Genomic DNA, 20627 nt, shown 5'->3' with positions numbered 1-20627 from the left:
TATTTTGCTTAGCATAATACATTCTAGTTCCATCCACGTCGTTGCAAATGGCAAGATTTCATTTTTTTGATGGCTGAGTAGTATTCCATTATATATATATGTAGCACATCTTCTTTATCCATTCATCTGTCAATGGACATCTGGGCTCTTTCCATAGTTTGGCTATTGTGGACATTGCTGCTATAATCATTGGGGTGCAGGTGCCCCTTCAGATCACTACATTTGTATATTTGGGGTAAATCCCTAGTACTGCAATTGCTGGGTCATAGGGTAGTTCCATTTAACTTTCTGAGGGACCTCCATACTGTTTTCCAAAGTGGCTGCACCAGCTTGCATTCCCACCGACAGTGTAAGAGGGTTCCCCCTTCTCGGCATCCTCCCCATCATCTGTCATTTCCTGACTTTTAATTTTCGCCATTCTGACTGATGTGAGGTGGTATCTCATTGTGGTTTGCCAAGTGATGTTGAGCACTTTTTCATGTTGTCTGTTGGCAGCATTTGTATGTCTTCATTGGAAAAATGTCTTTCATGCCCATTTCTTGATTGGATTATTTGTTCTTTGGGTATTGAGTTTGATATGTTCTTTATAGATTTAAGATACTAGCCCTTTATCTGTTAAGACATTTGCAAATATCTACTCTCATTGTGTCAGTTGTCTTTTGGTTTTGTCACCTATTTCCTTTGCTGTGCAGAAGCTTTTTATCTTGATAAAGTCCCAGTAGTTCATTTCTGCCTTTATATCCCTTGCCTTTGGAGACGTGTCTAGCAAGAAGTTGCTGCAGCTGAGCTCACAGAGGTTGCTGCCTGTGTTCTCTTCTAGAATTTTGATGAATTCACGTCTCACATTTAGGGCTTTCATCGTTCATTTTGAGTCTATTTTTGTGTGTGGTGTAAGGAAATGGTCCAGTTTCGTTCTTCCATGTGGCTGTCCAATTTTCCCAACACCATTTGTTGAGACTTTTTTCCATTGGACATTCTTTCCTGCTTTGTCAAAGATTAGTTGACCATAGAGTTTAGGGTCCATTTCTGGGTTCTCTGTTCTGTTCCATTGATCTATGTATCTGTTTTTATGCCAGTACCATAGTGTCTTGATGATTGCAGCTTTGTAATAGAGCTTGAAGTCCGGGATTGTGATGCTACCAGCTTTGGTTTTCTTTTTCAATATTCCTTTGGCTATTTGGGGTCTTTTCTGGTTCCATACAAATCTTAGGATTATTTGTTCCATTTCTTTGAAAAAAGTTGATGGCATTTTGATAGGGATTGCATAAATGTATAGATTGTTCTAGGTAGCATAGACATTTTCACAGTATTCTTCCAATCCATGAGCATGGAACGTTTTTCCATTTTGTGTCTTCCTCAATTTCTTTCATAAATGTTCTGTTGTTTTTAGAGTATAGATCCTTTACCTCTTTGGTTATGTTTATTCCTAGGTATCTTATGGTTTTGGGTGCAATTGTAGGTGGGATCTACTCTTTAATTTCTCTTTTTTCTGTTTCATTGTTTGTGTATGGAAATGCAGCTGATTTCTGTGCATTGATTTTTTTTTTAAGATTTTATTTTTTGACAGAGAGAGACACAGCAAGAGAGGGAACACTTGTGGTTCAGAAACAGGGGGAGTGGGAGAGGGAGAACAGGTTTCCTGCAGAGCAGGGAGCCTGATGTGGGGCTCGATCCCAGGACCCTGGGATCATGACGTTTAATGACTTGAGCCACCCAGGCACCCCTCTGTGCATTGGATTTTATATCCTGCCACTTTACTGAATTCCTGTATGAGTTCTAGCAATTTTGGGGTGGAGTCTTTTGGGTTTTCCACATAGAGTATCATGTCATCTGCTAAGAGTGAGAGTTTGACTTCTTTGCTGATTTGGATTCCTTTTCTTTTTGTTGTCTGATTGCTGAGGCTAGGACCTCTAGTACTATGTTGAATAGCAGTTGTGAGAGTGGACATCCCTGCTGTGTTCCTGACCTTAGGGGAAAAGCTCTCAGTTTTTCCCCCTTGAGAATGATACTCGCTGTGGGCTTTTGGTAGATCGTTTTTATGATATTGAGGTATGTTCCCTCTATCCCTACACTGTGAAGAGTTGTAATCAAGAAAGGACGCTGTACTTTGTCGGATGCTTTTTCTGCATCTGTTGAGAAGATCATATGGTTCTTGTTCTTTCTTTTATTAAAGTAGCGTATCACGTTGATTGACTTGCGGATGTTGAACCAACCTTGCAGCCCAGGAATAAATCCCACTTAGTTATGGTGAATAATCCTTTTATTGTACTGTTGGATTCTATTGGCTATTATCTTGGTAGGAATTATTGCATCCATATTGATCAGGATATTGGTCTGTAATTCTCCTTTTCTGTGGGATCTTTGTCTGGTTTTGGGATTAAGGTAATGCTGGCCTCATAGAGTTTGGAAGTTTTCCTTCCATTTCTATTTTTTGAAACAGCTTCAGAAGAATAGGTATTAATTCTTCTTTAAATTTTTGGTAGATTTCTCCTGGAAAACCATCCGGTCCTGGACTCTTGTTTGTTGAGAGATTTTTTTTTTTTTTTGAGAGATTTTTTGATTATTGCTTCAATTTCCTTGCTGGTTATGAGTCTGTTCATGTTTTCTATTTCTTCCTGTTTCAGTTTTCTTAGTTTCTATGTCTCTAGGAATGCATCTATTTCTTCCTGATTGCCTAATTTGTTGGCATATCGTTGTTCATAATATGTTCATATAATTGTTTATTTCTTTGGTGTTGGTTGTGATCTCTCCTCTTTCATTCATGAATTTATTTATTTGGGTCATTTCTGTTTTCTTTTTGGTAAGTTTGGCCATGGATTTGTCAGTCTTATTAATTCTTTCAATGAACCAGCTCCTGGTTTGTTGATCTGTTCTACTGTTCTTTTGGTTTCTATTTCATTGATTTCTGCTCTAATCTTTATTAATTCTCTTCTGCTGGGTTTAGGCTTTATTTGCTGTTCTTTCTCCAGCTCCTTTAGGTGTAAGGTTAGGTTGTGTATTTGAGACCTTTCTTGTTTCTTGAGAAAGGCTTGTATTGCTATATACTTCCCTCTTAGGACTGCCTTTGCTAAATCCCAAAAGTTTTGACCAGTTGTTTGTCATTTTCATTTGTTTCAGTGAGTTTTTAAAAAATATTTATTTATTTGGGAGAGAGAGCATGCGTGTGCACAAGCAGGGGGAGGGGCAGAGGGAGACGGGAAAACAGGCTCCCTACTGAGCAGGGAAGCCCAACCCGGGGCTCAATCCCAGGACTCTGGTATCATGACCTGAGCTGAAAGCAGACGCTTATCTGACTGAGCCACACAGGTGTCCCTCCATGAATTTTTTAAATTCTTCTTTAATTTTCTGGTTGACCCGTTCATTTTTTTTTTTTTTAAGATTTTATTTATTTTGACAGATAGAGTACAAGGAGGGGGAGCGGCAGGCACAGGGAGAAGGAGAAGCAGGCTCCCTGTTCAGCAGGGAACCCGATGTGGGGCTTGATCCCAGGATCACGACCCCAGGCAAAGGCAGACACTTAACTGTCTGAGCCACCCAGTTGCCCCGACCCATTCATTCTTTAGTAGGATGCTCTTTAGTCTCCATGTATTTGAGTTCTTTCCAAATTTCCTCTTGTGACTGAGTTCAAGTTTCAAAGCATTGTGGTCTGAAAATATGCAGGGAATGATCCCAGTCTTTTGGTACCAGTTGAGACTTGATTTGTGACCCAGTATGTGATCTATTTGGGAGAATGTTCCATGCGCACTAGGGAAGAATGTGTATTCTGTTGCTTTATGATAGAATGTTCTGAATGTATCTATGAACTCCATTTGGTCCAGTGTGTCCTTTAAAGCCCTTGTTTCCTTGTTGATCTGCTTAGATGATCTGTCCATTGCAGTGAGGGGGATGTTAAAGTCCCCTACTTACTATATTATTATGAATGTGCTAATTTTGTTATTAATGGTTTTATATAATTTATGCCCCATGTTAGGGGTATAAATATTTACAATTGTTAGATATTCTTGTTGGATAGACCCTTTAATTGTGTTAATAGTGTCCTTCATCATCTTTTATTACAGTCTTTGGTTTAAAATCAAGTTTGTCTGATATAAGGATTGCTACCCTAGCTTTCTTTTGATGTCCATTACCATGATAAATGGTTTTCCACCCCTTCACCTTCAATCTGGAGGCATCTGTGGGTCTAAAATGAGTCTCTTGCAGATGGCATTTTGATGGGTCTTGCTTTTTTATCCAGCCTGATACCCTGTGTCTTTGGAGCATTGAGCCCATATACATTCAGAGTAACTATTGAAAGATACGAATTTAGTGCCATTGTATTACCTGTAAAGTCACTTTCTCTATATTGTCTCTGTTCCTTTCTGGTCTATGTTACTTTTGGGCTCTCTCTTCACTTAAAGGATCCCCTTTAATATTTCTTATAGGGCTGGTTTAGTGATCACAAGTTTTTTTAGTTTCTATTTGTCCTGGAAGCTTTTTATCTCTTCTTTTAGTTTGGATGACATCCTTGCTGGATAAAGTATTCTTGGCTGCATATTTTTCTCACTTAGCAACCTGAATATGTCATACCAGTCCTCTCTGGTATGTTGGTCTCTGTGGATAGGTCTGTTGCCAGTCTAATGTTTCTACACCTATAGGTTACAGACCTCTTTTCCCCCTGAGCTGCTTTCAGGATTTTCTCTTTGTCTCTGAGATTTGCAAGCTTCACTATTTTATGTTGAAGTGTTGACCTATTTTTATTGATTTTGAGGAGGTTTTTCTGTGTCTCCTGGACTTGAATGCCTGCTTCCTTTCCCAGATCAGGGAAGTTCTCTGCTATAATTTGCTCCAAATACCTTCTGCCCCCCTCTCTCTCTTTCCTCTTCCTCGGGTCACAATTATTCTAATATTGTTTCGCTTTATGGCATCACTTATCTCTCGAGTTCTCTGCTCATGATGTAGTAGTTGTTTCTCTCTTTTTCTCAGCTTCTTTATTCTCCATCATTTGGTCTTTTATATCACTAACTCTCTCTGCCTCCTCTTTTATCCTAGCAGTTAGAGCCTCCATTTTTTATTGTATCTCATAAATAGCCTTTTTGATTTCTACCTGATTAGATTTTAGTTCTTTTATTTCTCCAGAAAGGGATTCTGTTGTGTCCTCTATGCTTTTTTCAAGCCCAGCTATTATCTTTTTAATCATTATCCTGAACTCTAGTTCCAACATCTTACTTATATCCATACTCATTAGATCCCTGGCAGTTAGTACTGCCTCTTGTTCTCTTTCTTGAGGTGAGTTTTTCTGTCTTGTCATTCTTGCAGAAAGTGGTCACCTTTATGTAGAGTTGCAGTTATTCTTTTCTTACATTTCAGGTTGAGTTCGCAGGTGTTCAGAATGATTTGATAGCGACCTAGCTGAATTCCTGGGAGGAGATGAAACTTAGGTCTCCTACTCCTCTGCCATCTTGGACTATCAGTTTTTGTCTTTTTGAAAAGATGTTTATTTTGTCTTCATTTTGAAGGCTATTTTTACCAAATATGGAATTTTAGGTTGACAGGTTTTTCTTTTAACACCCTGAAATAATGACCTGAGCTGAAATCAAGATTTGGACACTTAACCGACTGGGCCACCCAGGTGCCCCAATAACTATTACTCCTAAGGAGAAATTACTTGCCATTCTTATGTATGTACCTCTTTTTGTAATATCCCCTTTCTCCCTGGCTAGTTTTACGGTTTTCTCTTAATTTTTGATTCTCAGAAATTTGACTATACAGTGTAGTTTTCTTTTTATATGTTCTGCTTGGATTTTACTGAGATTCTTGAATATGTAGGTTGATGTCTTTCATCACTTTTGAAAACTCTTGGCTGTTGGGGCACTTGGGTGGCTCGGTTGGTTAAGCGTCTGACTCTTGGTTTTGGCTCAGGTTAAGATCTCTTGGTTGTGAGATTGAGCCCTGTGTTGGGCTCCACTCTGAGCATGGAGCCTGTTTGGGATTCTCTCTCTTCCCTCCCCCTATCCTCCCCCAAACCCCACCACTCACACTCTCTCTCCCTCTCTAAAAATATAAAAAAGAAAGAAGGAAAGAAAGAAAATTCGTGTCTGTTATCTCTTTAGATACTTTGCCTTGTTTTTTTTTTTCTCCTTTTCCTTCAAGGCTCCAATTATATGAATTGGCTATTATCCCAAGATCATATATGTTCTGTTCCTTTTTTAAAAACTATTTCCTTTCCTCTTTATGTTTCAGTTGGATAATTAAAAATTAGGGGGTGAACTCCATGCTAATACCTCTTGTAATAAGGAAAGGCAGTTAATATTTTGTCTGTTCTACTGCTGTCATCTGTGATTTTAGAAAAACAGATTAATTTGTTTACACACCCAGCTCCATTAGTAGTCTATAGTCTCCATGATAGAAGGAAATATTGTTTAAAAACATTGACTGTGGGGCGCCTGGGTGGCTCATTTGTTAAGCGTCTGCCTTCGGCTCAGGTCATGATCCCAGGGTGCTGGGATTGAGCCCCACATCGGGCTCCCTGCTTGGCGGGAAGCCTGTTTCTCCCTCTCCAACTCCCCCTGCTTGTGTTCCTGCTCTTGCTGTCTCTGTCTCTGTCAAATAAATAAATAAAATCTTTAAAAAAAATAAATAAAAACATTGACTGGAACTTAAAAAACCTTAGGTTTCACTGTTATTTAGTGAATTGGATTTCAAAATATTAAAGACCCTTGGTATAAACAATTAATCGAATACGTTCTTTAAATATCCTATTCTAAATTTTAGAAATTTGTATTGCTGTGCAAGTATTTACATATTTTATATTATCATATAAAATATTTGGTTAACTGAATTTTTCATTCATCTGGGTAATAATTTTATTTCCAATTAAATTTTTTTAGAAAGCTTAAAATGATGAATATATTGTTGCTTTTAATATTGATTACAATAAGACTGGGAAGAGTATGTTATATATTATATTATTTTATATTGAAATAATTCATTTTTTCTTACTTTTTCCTAATTTGCTAGAGGAATTCAATGATAGAATTTTACGACCAGAGTTATCAAATGATGAAATGCTTTCTCTTCATGAAGAATTGCAGAAGATTTATAAAACATATTGTTTGGATGAAAGTATAGACAAAATTCGATTTGATCCCTTTATTGTAGAAGAGATTCAAAAAAGTAAGTCAAAGATTTTGATGAGAATATAGCCCTTTTACAAATTTTAACATTTTCAGAATTTTCTCCTATAGTCAGTGTTTATTATTACAACAGCTGTGTGAGGTGCACAGGTAGCCATTTTCCTGTTTAACTAACGAGATGAAAGCTTTGATGAAGAAATTGACTCACAATTCACATAACTAATACTTTCCAGAATTGGAGGTTGGTGGTTCTGATTCCTCATCCTAGTTTGATTTTTATACCTTACAAGTGGCTTTTCTGCGGGCGCCTGGGTGGCTCAGTTGGTTAAGCCACTGCCTTCGGCTCAGGTCATGATCCTGGAGTCCCGGGATTGAGTCCCGCATCAGGCTCCCTTCTCAGCGGGGAGTCTGCTTCTCCCTCTGACCCTCTCCCCTCTCGTGCTCTCTCTCTATCTCATTCTCTCTCTCAAATAAATAAAATCTTTAAAAAAAAAAACAAGTGGCTTTTCTGCAAAACAATGTTTTAGGACTGTTTGTATGCTCTCTCACTGTTATTTTAAACTAATATATAATGTATGGTGTGGTGTTCATAAACAGTTTCTACAATGTAATTTTTTTTAATAGTTGCTGAAGGCCCATATATAGATGTTGTTAAACTTCAGACTATGAGATGTCTTTTTGAAGCATATGAACATGTACTGTCTCTTTTGGAGAATGTGTTTACTCCTATGTTCTGCCACAGTGATGAGGTAAGTCAAAATATTAATCTTATTTAAGGATTTTTCTTCAAAATTTCATAGTGGCTTTGATATCAATAGATGAGTGATTCAAATAACAAAATAAATAGAAATAAAACATGATTAATTTAAAAAGGGAATACTCTTTCACTACAGAAATTAACGGAGATTAGAAATTTACTGTAAAAATTCTCATACCAAAACCATATTTGTATATATCTGATTAGGTAGATTGTGACCAAATTGGTCTACCTGATTTGCCATATGCCTGAGTGGCTTTATAATACAGTGGTGATGCAGAAACTCCATTCTTCTTTTACATACATTATTTACAGACATGTGGAAATCAAATCACCTGAATATCTCCATTTGCAGTATTATAATCCTTACTCTATTTGCCTATGGTTGTTTTCACTTGATTTGAATTTTGTTTTCTTTAAAGTGGAAAGTAGTATGGTAAAATAGCATGTTTTAATATAAAATAGTTTAATCACAATTTTTTTAAAGTATTTCAGGCAACTTCTAAGAGGTGCAGAATCACCAACACGCAATTCAAAATTGAACAGGTAGGTATGGTAAGTCATCTGTATGGTTTGTGTTTGTACTTGCTGATGCTAATTATTCTTGTGATAGTATTGTCTTTATTAGTCAGTTCATTTTTGATTATGTGGTGCCATTGCTACATAAGTAGACATTTTATTAAGTTGTTATAGAGTTGTACTATATATAGTAACCTGAAAATGCCTGAAATTCTTTTAGAAAAACTTAACAAGATACACACCGTTGCCTTCCTAATATCATAATTAATACATATTAGTGCTTGATCACCTGCTTTATTGGATCCTATGGACTACATGCATAAATGAAATCTACAAATAACTCAATTTTAGACAGATTTTTTCCCCCCTGGAGAATACTTTTTATTAGAGTACTTGCTGGTTACAAATGTGGAGAGATTTTTCTCCCTTTCCCTTTTCGCTTTCTGGAAATATATGTGCATAGTTATGTAACTCAGAGAAATAACAGAAAAGAGAGCTTTATCCATTTATAAACTGGATAAGTAATGTCTTGATTTGCCCTTACATTGTTGTATGTACAAAATTGACACAGATGTCAAATCTATCAGTCCACAGAATAGATACTCACATTGCTCTCAACACTTTCCAGTTTGTTTGAGCAAGAATCTAATATATAAATAAGTTGGAGATGTGGTACAAAGACAGAAGTAGGTCAGAAACTGGAGTGTTTTTAGATAGAACAAGGAAAAATGTGAAAACCTTAGCCATGAGGAGGATATATTGTATTTTTTGACATAACCAAGGGATGTAGAAACAGATTTGAATTTTTTGATTGTTGAATTTATATATTACAGTCAAACAAAAATTCTGTCCTTGTTATTTAAAAGAGCATACTTTATCCAATCCAAATACCTCTTCTTTTATTTGAATACTTTTTTAAGACTTTTATCAAATTTTCCAGCATCATTTGAGAAGCAGGTGGAATTTATTTCTGCTTATAGACAGGATGTTTGGAGTGCCATAGTAGAATATTAAGCTTAATCAGTCTCCTGTATAGGACCATTTAGGGGGAAGTGGTTCTTTGATCTTATAAGCCTGCCGAGGAACTAAATCGGGGTCATAACTTCAGAGCTGGAAAGCTTTCTTTGCCACTTTGAGAACACCTGGTTGTCTTCCAACATACTATACTAATTTTGCTCTCTTTAAAATATAAGATAAACAGGAAGAAAATATGGACTCTTTACATTGTGGGTACTGATTGTGGTCTTTAAAAGTATGTTTTTCTTTATATTGACCTGACTTTAATATTAACTATCAGTCTTGTCAGGACTCTGCTTCTGTGATACTTATTCATTTACCTATATAAAATAAGTAAAAGACTTACTTAACGTTCTTTCATTGAAAATTTAGAGTAGCATTGCTAATTTGCTAAGTGACTTAAAATATGTAAAATATTTATTCATATATTTTATGTCTATATTCTGTTTAATTGTATTTTAAAAGTAAAAATTTTAATGCATATTAATATTAACCTGTTCTGTTTCTTCCATACTCGAAGGATAACTTAAAAAATATATTTAGGGACATTCCTTTGTTCACTTTGTTTCTTAGCTTAAAACATATATTTCAAAATGTGTGAAGCATACATAATTATATTTAATACAGACTTGAATTTCATGTTGGAAAACACTGAGTTTGTTTTCTGTGCCAAGTTTTTAGTGGCTTAGTCTCTGCATACTTTCCACCATATCAAACAAATGGTGTGCCTAAATGAGGACAAAAAATACAGTTATTTCCTGACATAGTAGTTTAAGAACTTTTTTTTAATGATCTAGAATTCATACCCCCAATTCCCACCCCCCCCACAGCCATGGTACTTTCTCTTTCCTTTATTATGTTATACATATTCTTTCCCTTTGCAAAGATAAATGCTATCCAGTTGTGTAACTGTTAAAGCTTTTAAATTTTGTTTTGTTTTCTAAAATGAAACTTGTTTAATATCTGGGCTTTCTCTCTTTCCTTTCCTTATAAAATTTCACTTATCTGTTACTGCAGAGGTAGCCTAAGTTTGGATGATTTTCGGTAAGTCTTGAGACAGCATGTGATTTTTTTCTATATAAATTATCTTTTTAAGTTCAGAAAATATGTCCAAAACAACCTAAGTACAACAAAAAGGGAAAAAGGAAATACTGCTATTACTACTGCCTTTATATCAACTATTTGGGATATCCTTTTATTTATTTATTTTTAAAAAATATTTTAAATTCAATTTAGTTAACATATACTGTATTATTAGTTTTAGGGGTAAAATTTAGTGATTCATCAGTTGCGTATAACACCCAGTGCTCATCATGTGCCCTCCTTGATGCCCATCACCCAGTTACCCCATCTGCCCACCCACCTCCCCTCTGGCAACTCTCAGTTTGTTTCCTATAGTTAAGAGTCTCTTATGGTTTGCCTCCCTCTCTGTTTTCATCTTACTGTATTTTCGGGATATCCTTTTTTTTTTTAAGATTTTATTTATTTATTTGAGAGAGGGTAAGAGAGAGAAGGAGCAGAAGCAGGAGAAGGGGCAGGCAGGCTCCCTGTAGAGCAAGGAGCCCAATGCGGGACTCTACCCCAGGACCCTGGGATCATGACCTGAGCCGAAGGCAGAGGCTTAACCCACTGAGCCACCAGGTGTCCCTGGGATATCCTTTTAAAATTAACCTCTAATTTGATTCTAGATATCTCCTTTTTGTTTTCTTTCTTTTTCTTTTTTTAAGATTTTATCTATTTTTTGAGGTAGACTCCATGCCCAGTGTGGAGATTGAACTCACAACCCTATGATCAAGAGTCTCAGGCTGTACCAGCTGAGCCAACCAGGCCCCCCAGGATATCTCCTTTTTGAAATAGCATGATATATGTCATAAAATAAAAATGTCAGTTTAAAATAAAATAAAAAGCTAGTATCCACCTGTTCAAAGCTATTGATTTATTTATTTTTTTGTTATTGTTTTTGCTAAATTACTTAGAATTACTTGTGTTTAAAGAACTTTTTTTTAAAGCAAGAAGTACAGTATTTGTGTATTTCTGGGGATAATCAGAAGTGAGATATTTAAAAAAATGTCAGATTTCAAAAAGCCTAATTTTTTATAATCTATCTAAATCCTAGAGATTTTAGTAATATTTTGTTAACATTTTCATAATTGGTTTTGGAAACACTCTATCAGAATTGTGTTTACAATTCTGGATTAAAAAAAAACAGATTGAATGCTTGTTTAAATAAAATAATCTTCTGGTTTAAGTACCCTTTTTACTACTAACTGCTTATTAGAGTTTTTCCAGTTTTAAAATAAGTTTGATTTGCTCCTTAGACTTGTATAAAATGCACGTCATTAATATACCAGGTATATTTGAAACTTGATCAATTTATTTTTATTTCTGTAATTGTTGCGTTATTTCAGTAAATAAATTTTGCTTTTGGGAATAATAGCTGTCCATTAAGTTAAGCATCCAAAGCCAACTTTTTTGGATTTTAAAATAGTCATTTTTATTTGGGTATCTGTTGTATGGCAGCATTACATAGTGAGCATGAGTTTTAAATTGGGTAAAAGTTCTGCTTTTCTTTGTTGAAACATGGGACAGTAGGCTGTAGTGGAGGAAATTTTTGCTGCTTTTGGGGTTATTTTTTGTTGCTTTCCAGCTATTTCTGCTTTTAGAAATTTACTTTTGAAAAAAATTATAAAACCAGTATTTAATATGTATATCAGACCAGGCTGCTTCCTTAGGCTACATTTGCTTTTGTACTTATGTTTATTGTTAACCATTCCCTTTGGCATTTTATCTTTTTTTTTGTTACTTTGAAGTTAAGTAAGATGCATTTTATACTTCATTCCTCTTTTGAGTATATGTTTATAAAGTTGAAATTTGCTTAAAAATTTTCATTCACAGAGGACATAAGTTTTTTGTTAAGGTCTGTCTAAAAATGAAGGACTGAGAAGGTCATAGCTTTATATTTTTTGTCTGTTACACTATGTTATTTTAGTAGTGCCGTTCTAAATGGATACATTGTTTTGAATGTTGGTCTTACCACATTTTTTATTTCAAAATATGTATGGCAGTAAGAACTGTGTACCACTAGGGGGCTCTCATCTTTTAAACATTTTAGTTCAGTTAATGTTTTAAATAGTAGGTAAATTCCAAACATTTATTAGTAAATATTGTCCCATTTATTCATACCCCCAAATTTAAACTTTAAATGTTTTGTCACTTTTGTCTTCTAAGATGTTGGGACTCAATCTGTGACTAAGAACTCATAAAAGTTATGTTAGCTCTATCTTCAGATTACCCTTTTCACAGCTATTTTTATTGTTTAGAGTAAACTAGACTGTTGTGATAATTCGCTATGTACTTGATACATTTTTGTTTAATATTTAGGAGCACACAGAAAAGAGGAGAATCATTTGGAATCAGCAGAATAGGTAGCAAAATTAAAGGAGTATTTAAAAGTACAACAATGGAAGGAGCTATGTTGCCTAATTATGGGTTAGCTGAAGGTGAAGATGACTTTGTAAGTAAAAATTCTTCAATTTGATATATGTATAAATTCAGACCTGCAGTGGCATAAAAATTGGACATGCTTATTTTGTTTTCTCTCTCCTTTATTTTACTTATATCAGACTTCTTTTCTAGCCCTTATTTTTTCATTAGTTATTATAGTTTCATGGTGCTAATCTAATTTGTAAAGATCCTGTGCACTAAGTTAACTGCTTGTTAAGGCCAGAATAGTTTCTGTTGAGCTGAGGTAGTTCTAATAGTCAAACAATTTACCATCGTGTGGTTAGGCTCTTACTTTGTGTCCTGATCGTCTCTCTTTCCAACCATATGGTCCAGGCAAACAGAATTGTTGATAAATGCCCTTACTCCTTGATACTCAAACTGTGATTGGTACATCAACAGCATCAGTATTACCTGGGAGCTTAGTATAAGTGCAGAATCTCTGGTTCCATCCTAGACCTACTGAATCAATTTGTACTTTAACAAGATTTCTGGTTGATTTATATGCACATTACACCCACCATGCTATTTTATCTCCTTGATCTTTGCACATGCTGTCCTTGGAATACCCTTTATTTACATAGAAAATTCTTATTTATCTTTCAGAATCCAGCTGCTTCCCTTAAACCCTTACCTGGGTCCCCAAGTAGAACTGAACATTCCATCTCCTTTGTGCCCCTTGTTAGAGCATATGTTAAAGCAGGCACCAAAAATTATATTTGAAATGATATGTTTATGATTGTTTTCTCTACCAGTTAGTTCCATAAAGACAGATATTGTCTCATCTGTACTTTTTATTTGTTAAATCCTTATTAAACAGAGTTCTTGGGTCCTTATTTTGCTCTTTAATGACTGAGCAGTGGGGATAAAATGATGATTAAGAGAGACTTTGCCCTTAAGATATTTACTAACCTGGATATCAAAAGGCATGAATAGAAGTGATTGGATTGTCAATGACTAGGAAGAAGGAATGGGGGAGAGAAGAGTTTATAAACCCATTTTTTTTCTCTTACTCCTTCCTTTTGACCTCTGTCCCGTTGCATGATGAATGTTTATTGGTAACCATTCCCTTTGGCATTTTATCTTTTTTTTTTTGTTACTTTGAAGTTAAGTAAGATGCATTTTATACTTCATTCCTCTTTTGAGTATATGATTATAAAGTTGAAATTTGCTTAAAAATTTTCAGTCACAGAGGACAGAAATTTTTTGTTAAGGTCTGTCTAAAAATGAGGGACTGAGAAGGTCATAGTTTTATATTTTTATATATTTATATTTTTATATTATTTTTTAATTTATTATATTTTATATATATTTATATATACTTATAAATGTATATGATTATATATATATTAAGTACATATTAAATATATTACATTTTAAGGAGATTCATTGCTTCATAATTTAAGTGGAAGAAAATCTTAATTCTTTTTTTTTCCTTCTTAGGTAATCCAAATATAACATTCTTTTTTCTGGTTATGCCCTGGTCTTTTCTTAAAAGTGTGGGTAGAAGAAAGACAGTAGACCAGAAGAGGTAGTCTTTTTTCAAAATAATGTTTATGTATTTTTAAAATTTTAAGCATATTATCTCAATTTCTTAATATGGAAAAGTGGCAACAAATTTAAAATACCACCCATAATCCTACCACTCAGTAACAACTTCTGTTAACATTTTGGTGATTAAAAAAAAAAACAAAAAAAAAAAACCTTTCCTTTCTCATCCACATCCCACTTTCTTTCCACTTAATATTACAGTGAAAGCATTTACCCATGTTATTGTGAACTTTCCAAAACATAGTTTTTGTTTGGAAAGACGTACTTTTTATTTTTTGTTCTGCCTGATTACTTGAAATATAAGCTGTTTTTTTTTTTTTTTTTGCTTTTTTTTTGTTTTTGCTTCAGGAATAGAAGGATAGTCTTTAAAAAGGTGAGAGAGTTCTGTTTTATAGTGGCTCAAGGAAAAAGAAAATTCTTGATTTGGAAGCAAAGATAGTGATAAGCAAAAGTATAAGAAGAGCGCAAACTAATCTCTGATACTCTGAAAGAAAAGGTATGGGTGAATAGGTGACCCAGACTAAGATGGCGTCAGTTAGGATTTAGAGGGCACTGTGCTAGTTTTTTTTTTTTTTTTAAGTTTATTTATTTAAGTAATCTTTACCCCCAACGTGGGGCTTGAACTCACGACCCCAAGATCAAGAGTTGCATGTTCTTCCAACTGAGCCAGGCACCCCAGCACGGTGCTAGTTCTAAGCTGTGGGACCTTGAGGAATCTTCTTTGTCTTGTTGAGGACGTTTCGGGGAAAGGGAAATTGCCAGTCTCACTACCAGGGCTAAAGTTGTGTGTGATTCGCATTTGGGACCTAGAAGACATTTTCTTTTAGAAATCTTGATGTGATCATTTGGTGGCAGTGCCTCTTTGCTATGTGACCTTGGATAAATTGCTTAATTTTATTGTGACTTGGTTTCCTCACATGTGAATGGGGATGATAGTATCTTGCTTACATAAGGGTGTTGTGAGGATTGAACAAGTAATATGCACGAAGCACTTAGGACAGTACCTAGCATATGGTAAGGGCAATAAGCATTATACAGTATTATAATAGTATCAGTTCTCTCATAAATGTATGAATGTAAATTATGAATTAGATTGACATATGTATGCTGGCCTGGGAACCAAAGTCCACTGCATAAGATTGAGTCTATTTGAAAATGTTTATCTGTCCCAAGTTCAGAATTGATTTGCAAATAAACTTTTGGAATGTAATATGCCCATTGGTATGTTGGCAGTTATTTCCATATAGGAAAAGATAATAATTAGGAACATTCGTATTTCTTAAGGAAATAGGGGGACATCTTTTTGCCTCTTATCCTCTGCCACCTTTATTCTCCATCCTTTTTGTAGAGGGAAGATCTATATGAAAACAAAAAAGTACTTTGTTTTCCTTTTCATTAAATTTTGGTTTATAATATTTACTTACTTTCAAATAACATTAAAGGAAGCCCTGAAAATTCTTTAGAGAAACACTGCCCTAGAGATTATTCATAAAACTATTTTGATGTAAATACCATTTAAATGGTAACAGTAATATTAATTCATTTTAAAAATTTGTCCTTTGTTTCATGGATATTTTTATGTTGCTAAGAATTTGGTTCTCTCGTTTTGTTTCTTAGATTGATTTTAGGGAACTTTTTATTTAAGAATGTCTATTTTTTTTTTTTAAATAAACTCTACACCCAACATGGGGCTTGAGCTCATAATGTTGAGGTCAAGAGTCATGTGCTTCACTGACTAAGCCAGCTGGGTGCCCCAAGAATGTCTGTTTTTTGGCATTTAGTCAGCTTGTTAAACAAATTATCTGTCATTTTATGATCAATTACCTTTCTGATATCTAAGAAGCTGAATTATTAACAAAAATACAGTTGTAATAGCCATAGAAAATGCTACTCTGTACCTCAGGTTCCAAGTAGTGGAGTGGGCATTTCCCTCACAAATTCTTCCCTCTGTTTTTCTTTCAGGTATATAAGAAGATAGCCTTGTCCCAAAAAAGGCAAAAACCAATACATATCATGTTTTTATAGTTTTTTTTTTCTTTTTAGGACTTGAAGACTTTTTCTTTTTAATAGAGTATTAAGAGGTCCTCCTAAGGTCACTAACAGTCTTATTAGGGATTATGGAAAGCCATTTTAGGACAAGAACAGAAAAGGATAATTGCTAAGGGACTTTGTGAGGGAGGGAAAGAATTCACTTAGAAGAGAGGTGACTGCCAGGTGTGGGAAAAAAGTAAAACTGAGAGTGAAGGTAGGGTGCTAAAATTCTGGAAAGAAATCTCTTTCTACTACCCATTTGCTCTGAATAGACTATTCAGAATTTTCTTAAGTGTGCACAGCCTTTGACTCATTGTCTTAAAGAAGTATGTTCAAGGGGCACCTGGGTGGCTCTGTCGTTAAGTGTCTGCCTTAGGCTCAGGTCATGATCCTAAGGTCCTGGGATTGAGCCCCCCACATCAGGCTCCCTGCTCAGCGAGAGGCCTGCTTCTCCCACTCCCCCTGGTTGTTTTCTCTCTCTCTCTCTCTCTCTCTCTCTGTCAAATAAATAAAAAAAATAAAAAAAAAGTTTGTTAAAAAAAAATAAAAATAAAAAAAAGTGTGTTCAAGATGGATGTATTTTATCTGTAATATTTTGCCTTCTTTAACATGAATTTGAGATGTCTAGGTGATCAGGTGTTAATTCAGAGGTTCTTTTAATTTAATGAAGTAGAGACAGTTTTTCCTTCTTTCTATATGTATATTTCTAGAACATGTTTAAAATTTCTTTTTAAAAACAATTGTTCTTCAAGTAATATTTTAAACTACTATTTTAAACATTTATATTATTAAAATTTTAGAAGCCAAGAAATGAAAAAAGAAACTTAATTCTATGGAGGTGTGTCCCTTTCAGGTCATTTTTCATTTTTTATATTACTTAACTGCAGTGAATATATTTATACTTGTGCCTTTTCCACAGTTTAAAAAAAATTTACTTGGAATAAGTACTTTCATTAGACTACATTCCCAGAAAGGGAATTATAGATCTTCCCTACCTTACAGTGGGGGACATTTTCTTTTAGAAAATTGAAAATGCATTTAACTTTTTATAATTTTTTTTAAATTTTAAAAGATTTTATTTATTTATTTGAGAGAGAGCGAGTGCATGTGCACAAGTAGGGGGTAGAGGCAGAGGGAGAAGCAGATTCCCCGCTGAGCATGGAGTCCAACGTGACGCTAAAAATGCATTTAATACACCTAGCCTACTGGACATCATAGCTTAGCCTAGCCTAGCCTACCTTAAGCAAGCTCAGAATGCTTACATTAGCCTACAGTTGGGCAAAATCCTCTAACACAAGGCCTATTTTATAATAAGGTGTTGAATATCTCATGTAATTTATTGAATACTATATTGAAAGTGAAAAAGAATGGCTTTTTGGGTACAGAATGGTTGTAGGTGTATTGGTTGTTTACCTTCGTGATTGAGTGGCTGCCCAGGAGCTGTTGCTTGCGCCACCACCCAGTATCATAAGAGATTATCACACTGCACACTGTGAGCCTGGGAAAAGATAAAAACTAAAAATTCAAAGTACAGTTTCTACTGAATGCATATCACTTTTGTATCATAGTAAAGTTGAAAAATCATAAGTTGAACTATCATAAGTCAGTAGCCATCTTTGCAGTTAAAACTGTTTTATGACTCTCAATACATATTGTCAGAATGAAAAATATCAGTACATTAATTTTTACTTATTACCATAGTTAAATAATTTTCTGTATTTGTATATTTTCAATATCTTTAATCTCTGAAGTGCCTATTTTCTCTTTTCTATGGAATTTTTATATATAGGTGATGTAATAAATCCTGGAGTTGATGCTAGTAACTTGTTTTTAATTTTTTATCTTTATATATTTAGTAGAAAATTTGGTATCACCTAATTTCAAAAGTTTTGTATTAGAAAATTATGGAATTTATATGGACATATTCTTTTTTTTTTTAAAGATTTTATTTATTTATTTGAGAGAGAGAGAAAGATAGAGAGCACGAGAGGGAAGAGGGTCAGAGGGAGAAGCAGACTCCCTGCCGAGCAGGGAGCCCGATGCGGGACTCAGTCCCGGAGCTCCAGGATCATGACCTGAGCCAGAGGCAGTCGCTTAACCAACTGAGCCACCCAGGCGCCCCTGGACATATTCTTTATAGTTGTACCTTATAGGTCTAAAGGACCTGGAAACACTAAATTTTTCCTGTTGATGTTTTTCCAGATTGAAGAAGGTATTGTTGTAATGGAAGATGATTCTCCAGTGGAAGCTGTGAGCACACCTAATACTCCCCGAAACCTTGCTGCATGGAAAATTAGCATTCCATATGTAGACTTTTTTGAAGATCCTTCCTCTGAAAGGAAAGAGAAAAAGGAGAGAATACCTGTGTTTTGTATTGATGTCGAAAGAAATGATAGAAGAGCAGGTAGGAAGGTTTATGAATACCTTTCTTAAAAGATGCTGATTAGTCTGTATTTATCAGGAATGATAAACATTTTTCCATTTCTAACTTTTGAGTTTGCACATCTGAAAGATAAGTGAACAGAAAGTTGAATGAAAGCTTAGGCTTTTCTAGGTTATCTCTAGTACCATTTAACTAATTTGTTCAACCAATACATATTGAGTAGATGTGTGTGAGACATGTTGACAATGCTCCAAAGCATTTTATGTAATGTTCTTTTAATGGTTTTGTTGCCATCATCATTAGCCATTATACTTAATTGACTGTGAGTAACGCATATAGCAGTGTATCAGGTATTATACCAATTTCATTAAGATAACATTTCTCTTCCATTGTTGTGGGCTAATTAGAATTTATAAAAATATGATAAAACACAATGTGACAAATTTTCCTCTTGTTTTGCTATATTTTTTCTTTTGGTAGTTTCAGATGTGAACTAATAGAGAAGGGGGTAAATAGCATCCATAGCAAGATAACAGTCACCACCCTGGGTTTTGTGCAAGAAGTGGGGCATTCAGTGTGAGCAAAAGCACATCAAAGTTGTGCACATTTTGGGAATGATAAACAGAAAAATGAAGTTGAGCTTGGGTAGAGGGAACTGTCTGTGGTGAAAGAAGGAAAAAAAAGTGGCAGTATTAGGAAATGGTTTTGAACTAATGATACAATGTATGGTGACTAACATAATAAAATTAAATTTAAAAAAAAGGTTTTGAGAGAGGAGTGACTAAATGTTAGCATGAAGGTCAGTGCTAATAATTCCCCTTGTTTTTAAAAAAATAATAGGTTTTTAAAATTTTTCTTAGAAGCTAATCCTATTTCAAGAAATAAAACATAGGAATGGGAAAGGAAGAATGCTCGGAGTAGCTATCTATGATTTTTCCTTTTATAACTAAGTACCAGGCATGGTCTTGCTCTGTCCAGTTCAGAGTCAGTGCCACTTGATTTTGCTGTTGTTGCCGTTTAGTTTTGCCGGTTGCTTTTCTAGCTCAGCATTCTAATAGGTGTAGAGACAAACCATTGGTGATATTGTAGTCTGATTTCAGTTTCAAACATAGTTTGGTATGCATCTTCGTCTGCTGTTTCTACTGATTGGCGTTTTAAGCATTGGAAAGAATTGAAAAGAAATATTGTAGTTAGTTTCTGGATTCAACTACTTCTGTGCTTAGTACTTAAAGTCTGGCTCTTCCCACACTGTTCTTCTTTCTCAGAAAATTATTTTAAACTTCTGACTCTTCAGATATAAATTCCTATCATTATAAGTAAATTTATGTGAACATGTAACTTATGTCCTTTTCAAAGATTTATATATGATACACTTTTAAATTACTATGTTTTTGCCTTTTGGACAGACATTAATTTTTGTGCTTTATTTTTAGAAGTTTGCCTTAATAATTTAACCATAAAATTTAAACCAAAAAATCTTAAAACTAAGGATTATTTTTCTCAACAGTGCTACAGACTTTGTCAATGTAATGTGCTTTTAGGAAGCCATGGCCCATGAGGGGAAAAGAAGTGCATCATTTAAATACTGCATTGATTTTATATGGGTAGCAAAAGAGCAATTTTAGGATTTTAAAAACCAAAACTAAGTATGATATGGATCTTTTAAGACCTGTGTTGAGGAAGAAAAATTTAATTTCCTTTATAGATTGTGACTACATCATGTTTTTTCTTTTTCTTTTTTTTTTTAAAGCTTTTA

The 20627-nt window shown here is 34.6% G+C and overlaps 1 protein-coding gene across 5 annotated transcripts in view; it reads left to right on the top strand.

The window, feature by feature from the left end:
* Positions 1 to 20627, top strand: part of SNX14 (sorting nexin 14) — an 86288-nt gene that overhangs the window by 43494 nt on the left and 22167 nt on the right. For 3 of the 5 annotated variants that reach the window (XM_025862167.2, XM_025862160.2, XM_025862153.2), the window contains exons 13-18: positions 6997 to 7152; positions 7737 to 7861; positions 8357 to 8415; positions 10423 to 10449; positions 12787 to 12919; positions 18691 to 18892. In XM_025862167.2, the coding sequence (XP_025717952.1) occupies positions 6997 to 7152; positions 7737 to 7861; positions 8357 to 8415; positions 10423 to 10449; positions 12787 to 12919; positions 18691 to 18892 (702 nt within the window). The remainder of the gene's footprint in view (positions 1 to 6996; positions 7153 to 7736; positions 7862 to 8356; positions 8416 to 10422; positions 10450 to 12786; positions 12920 to 18690; positions 18893 to 20627) is intronic. The other 2 variants (XM_025862186.2, XM_025862175.2) reach the window with 1 other exon arrangement.

This window comes from Callorhinus ursinus, unplaced genomic scaffold (genome assembly GCF_003265705.2).
Source record: "Callorhinus ursinus isolate GAN/ISIS: 27379988/994484 unplaced genomic scaffold, GSC_fseal_2.0 scaffold6, whole genome shotgun sequence".
In the NCBI taxonomy this organism is placed as follows: Eukaryota; Metazoa; Chordata; class Mammalia; order Carnivora; family Otariidae; genus Callorhinus; species Callorhinus ursinus.
The sequence above is the reverse complement of the archived record's forward strand: the minus strand, read 5'-3'. Positions and strand labels throughout refer to the sequence as shown.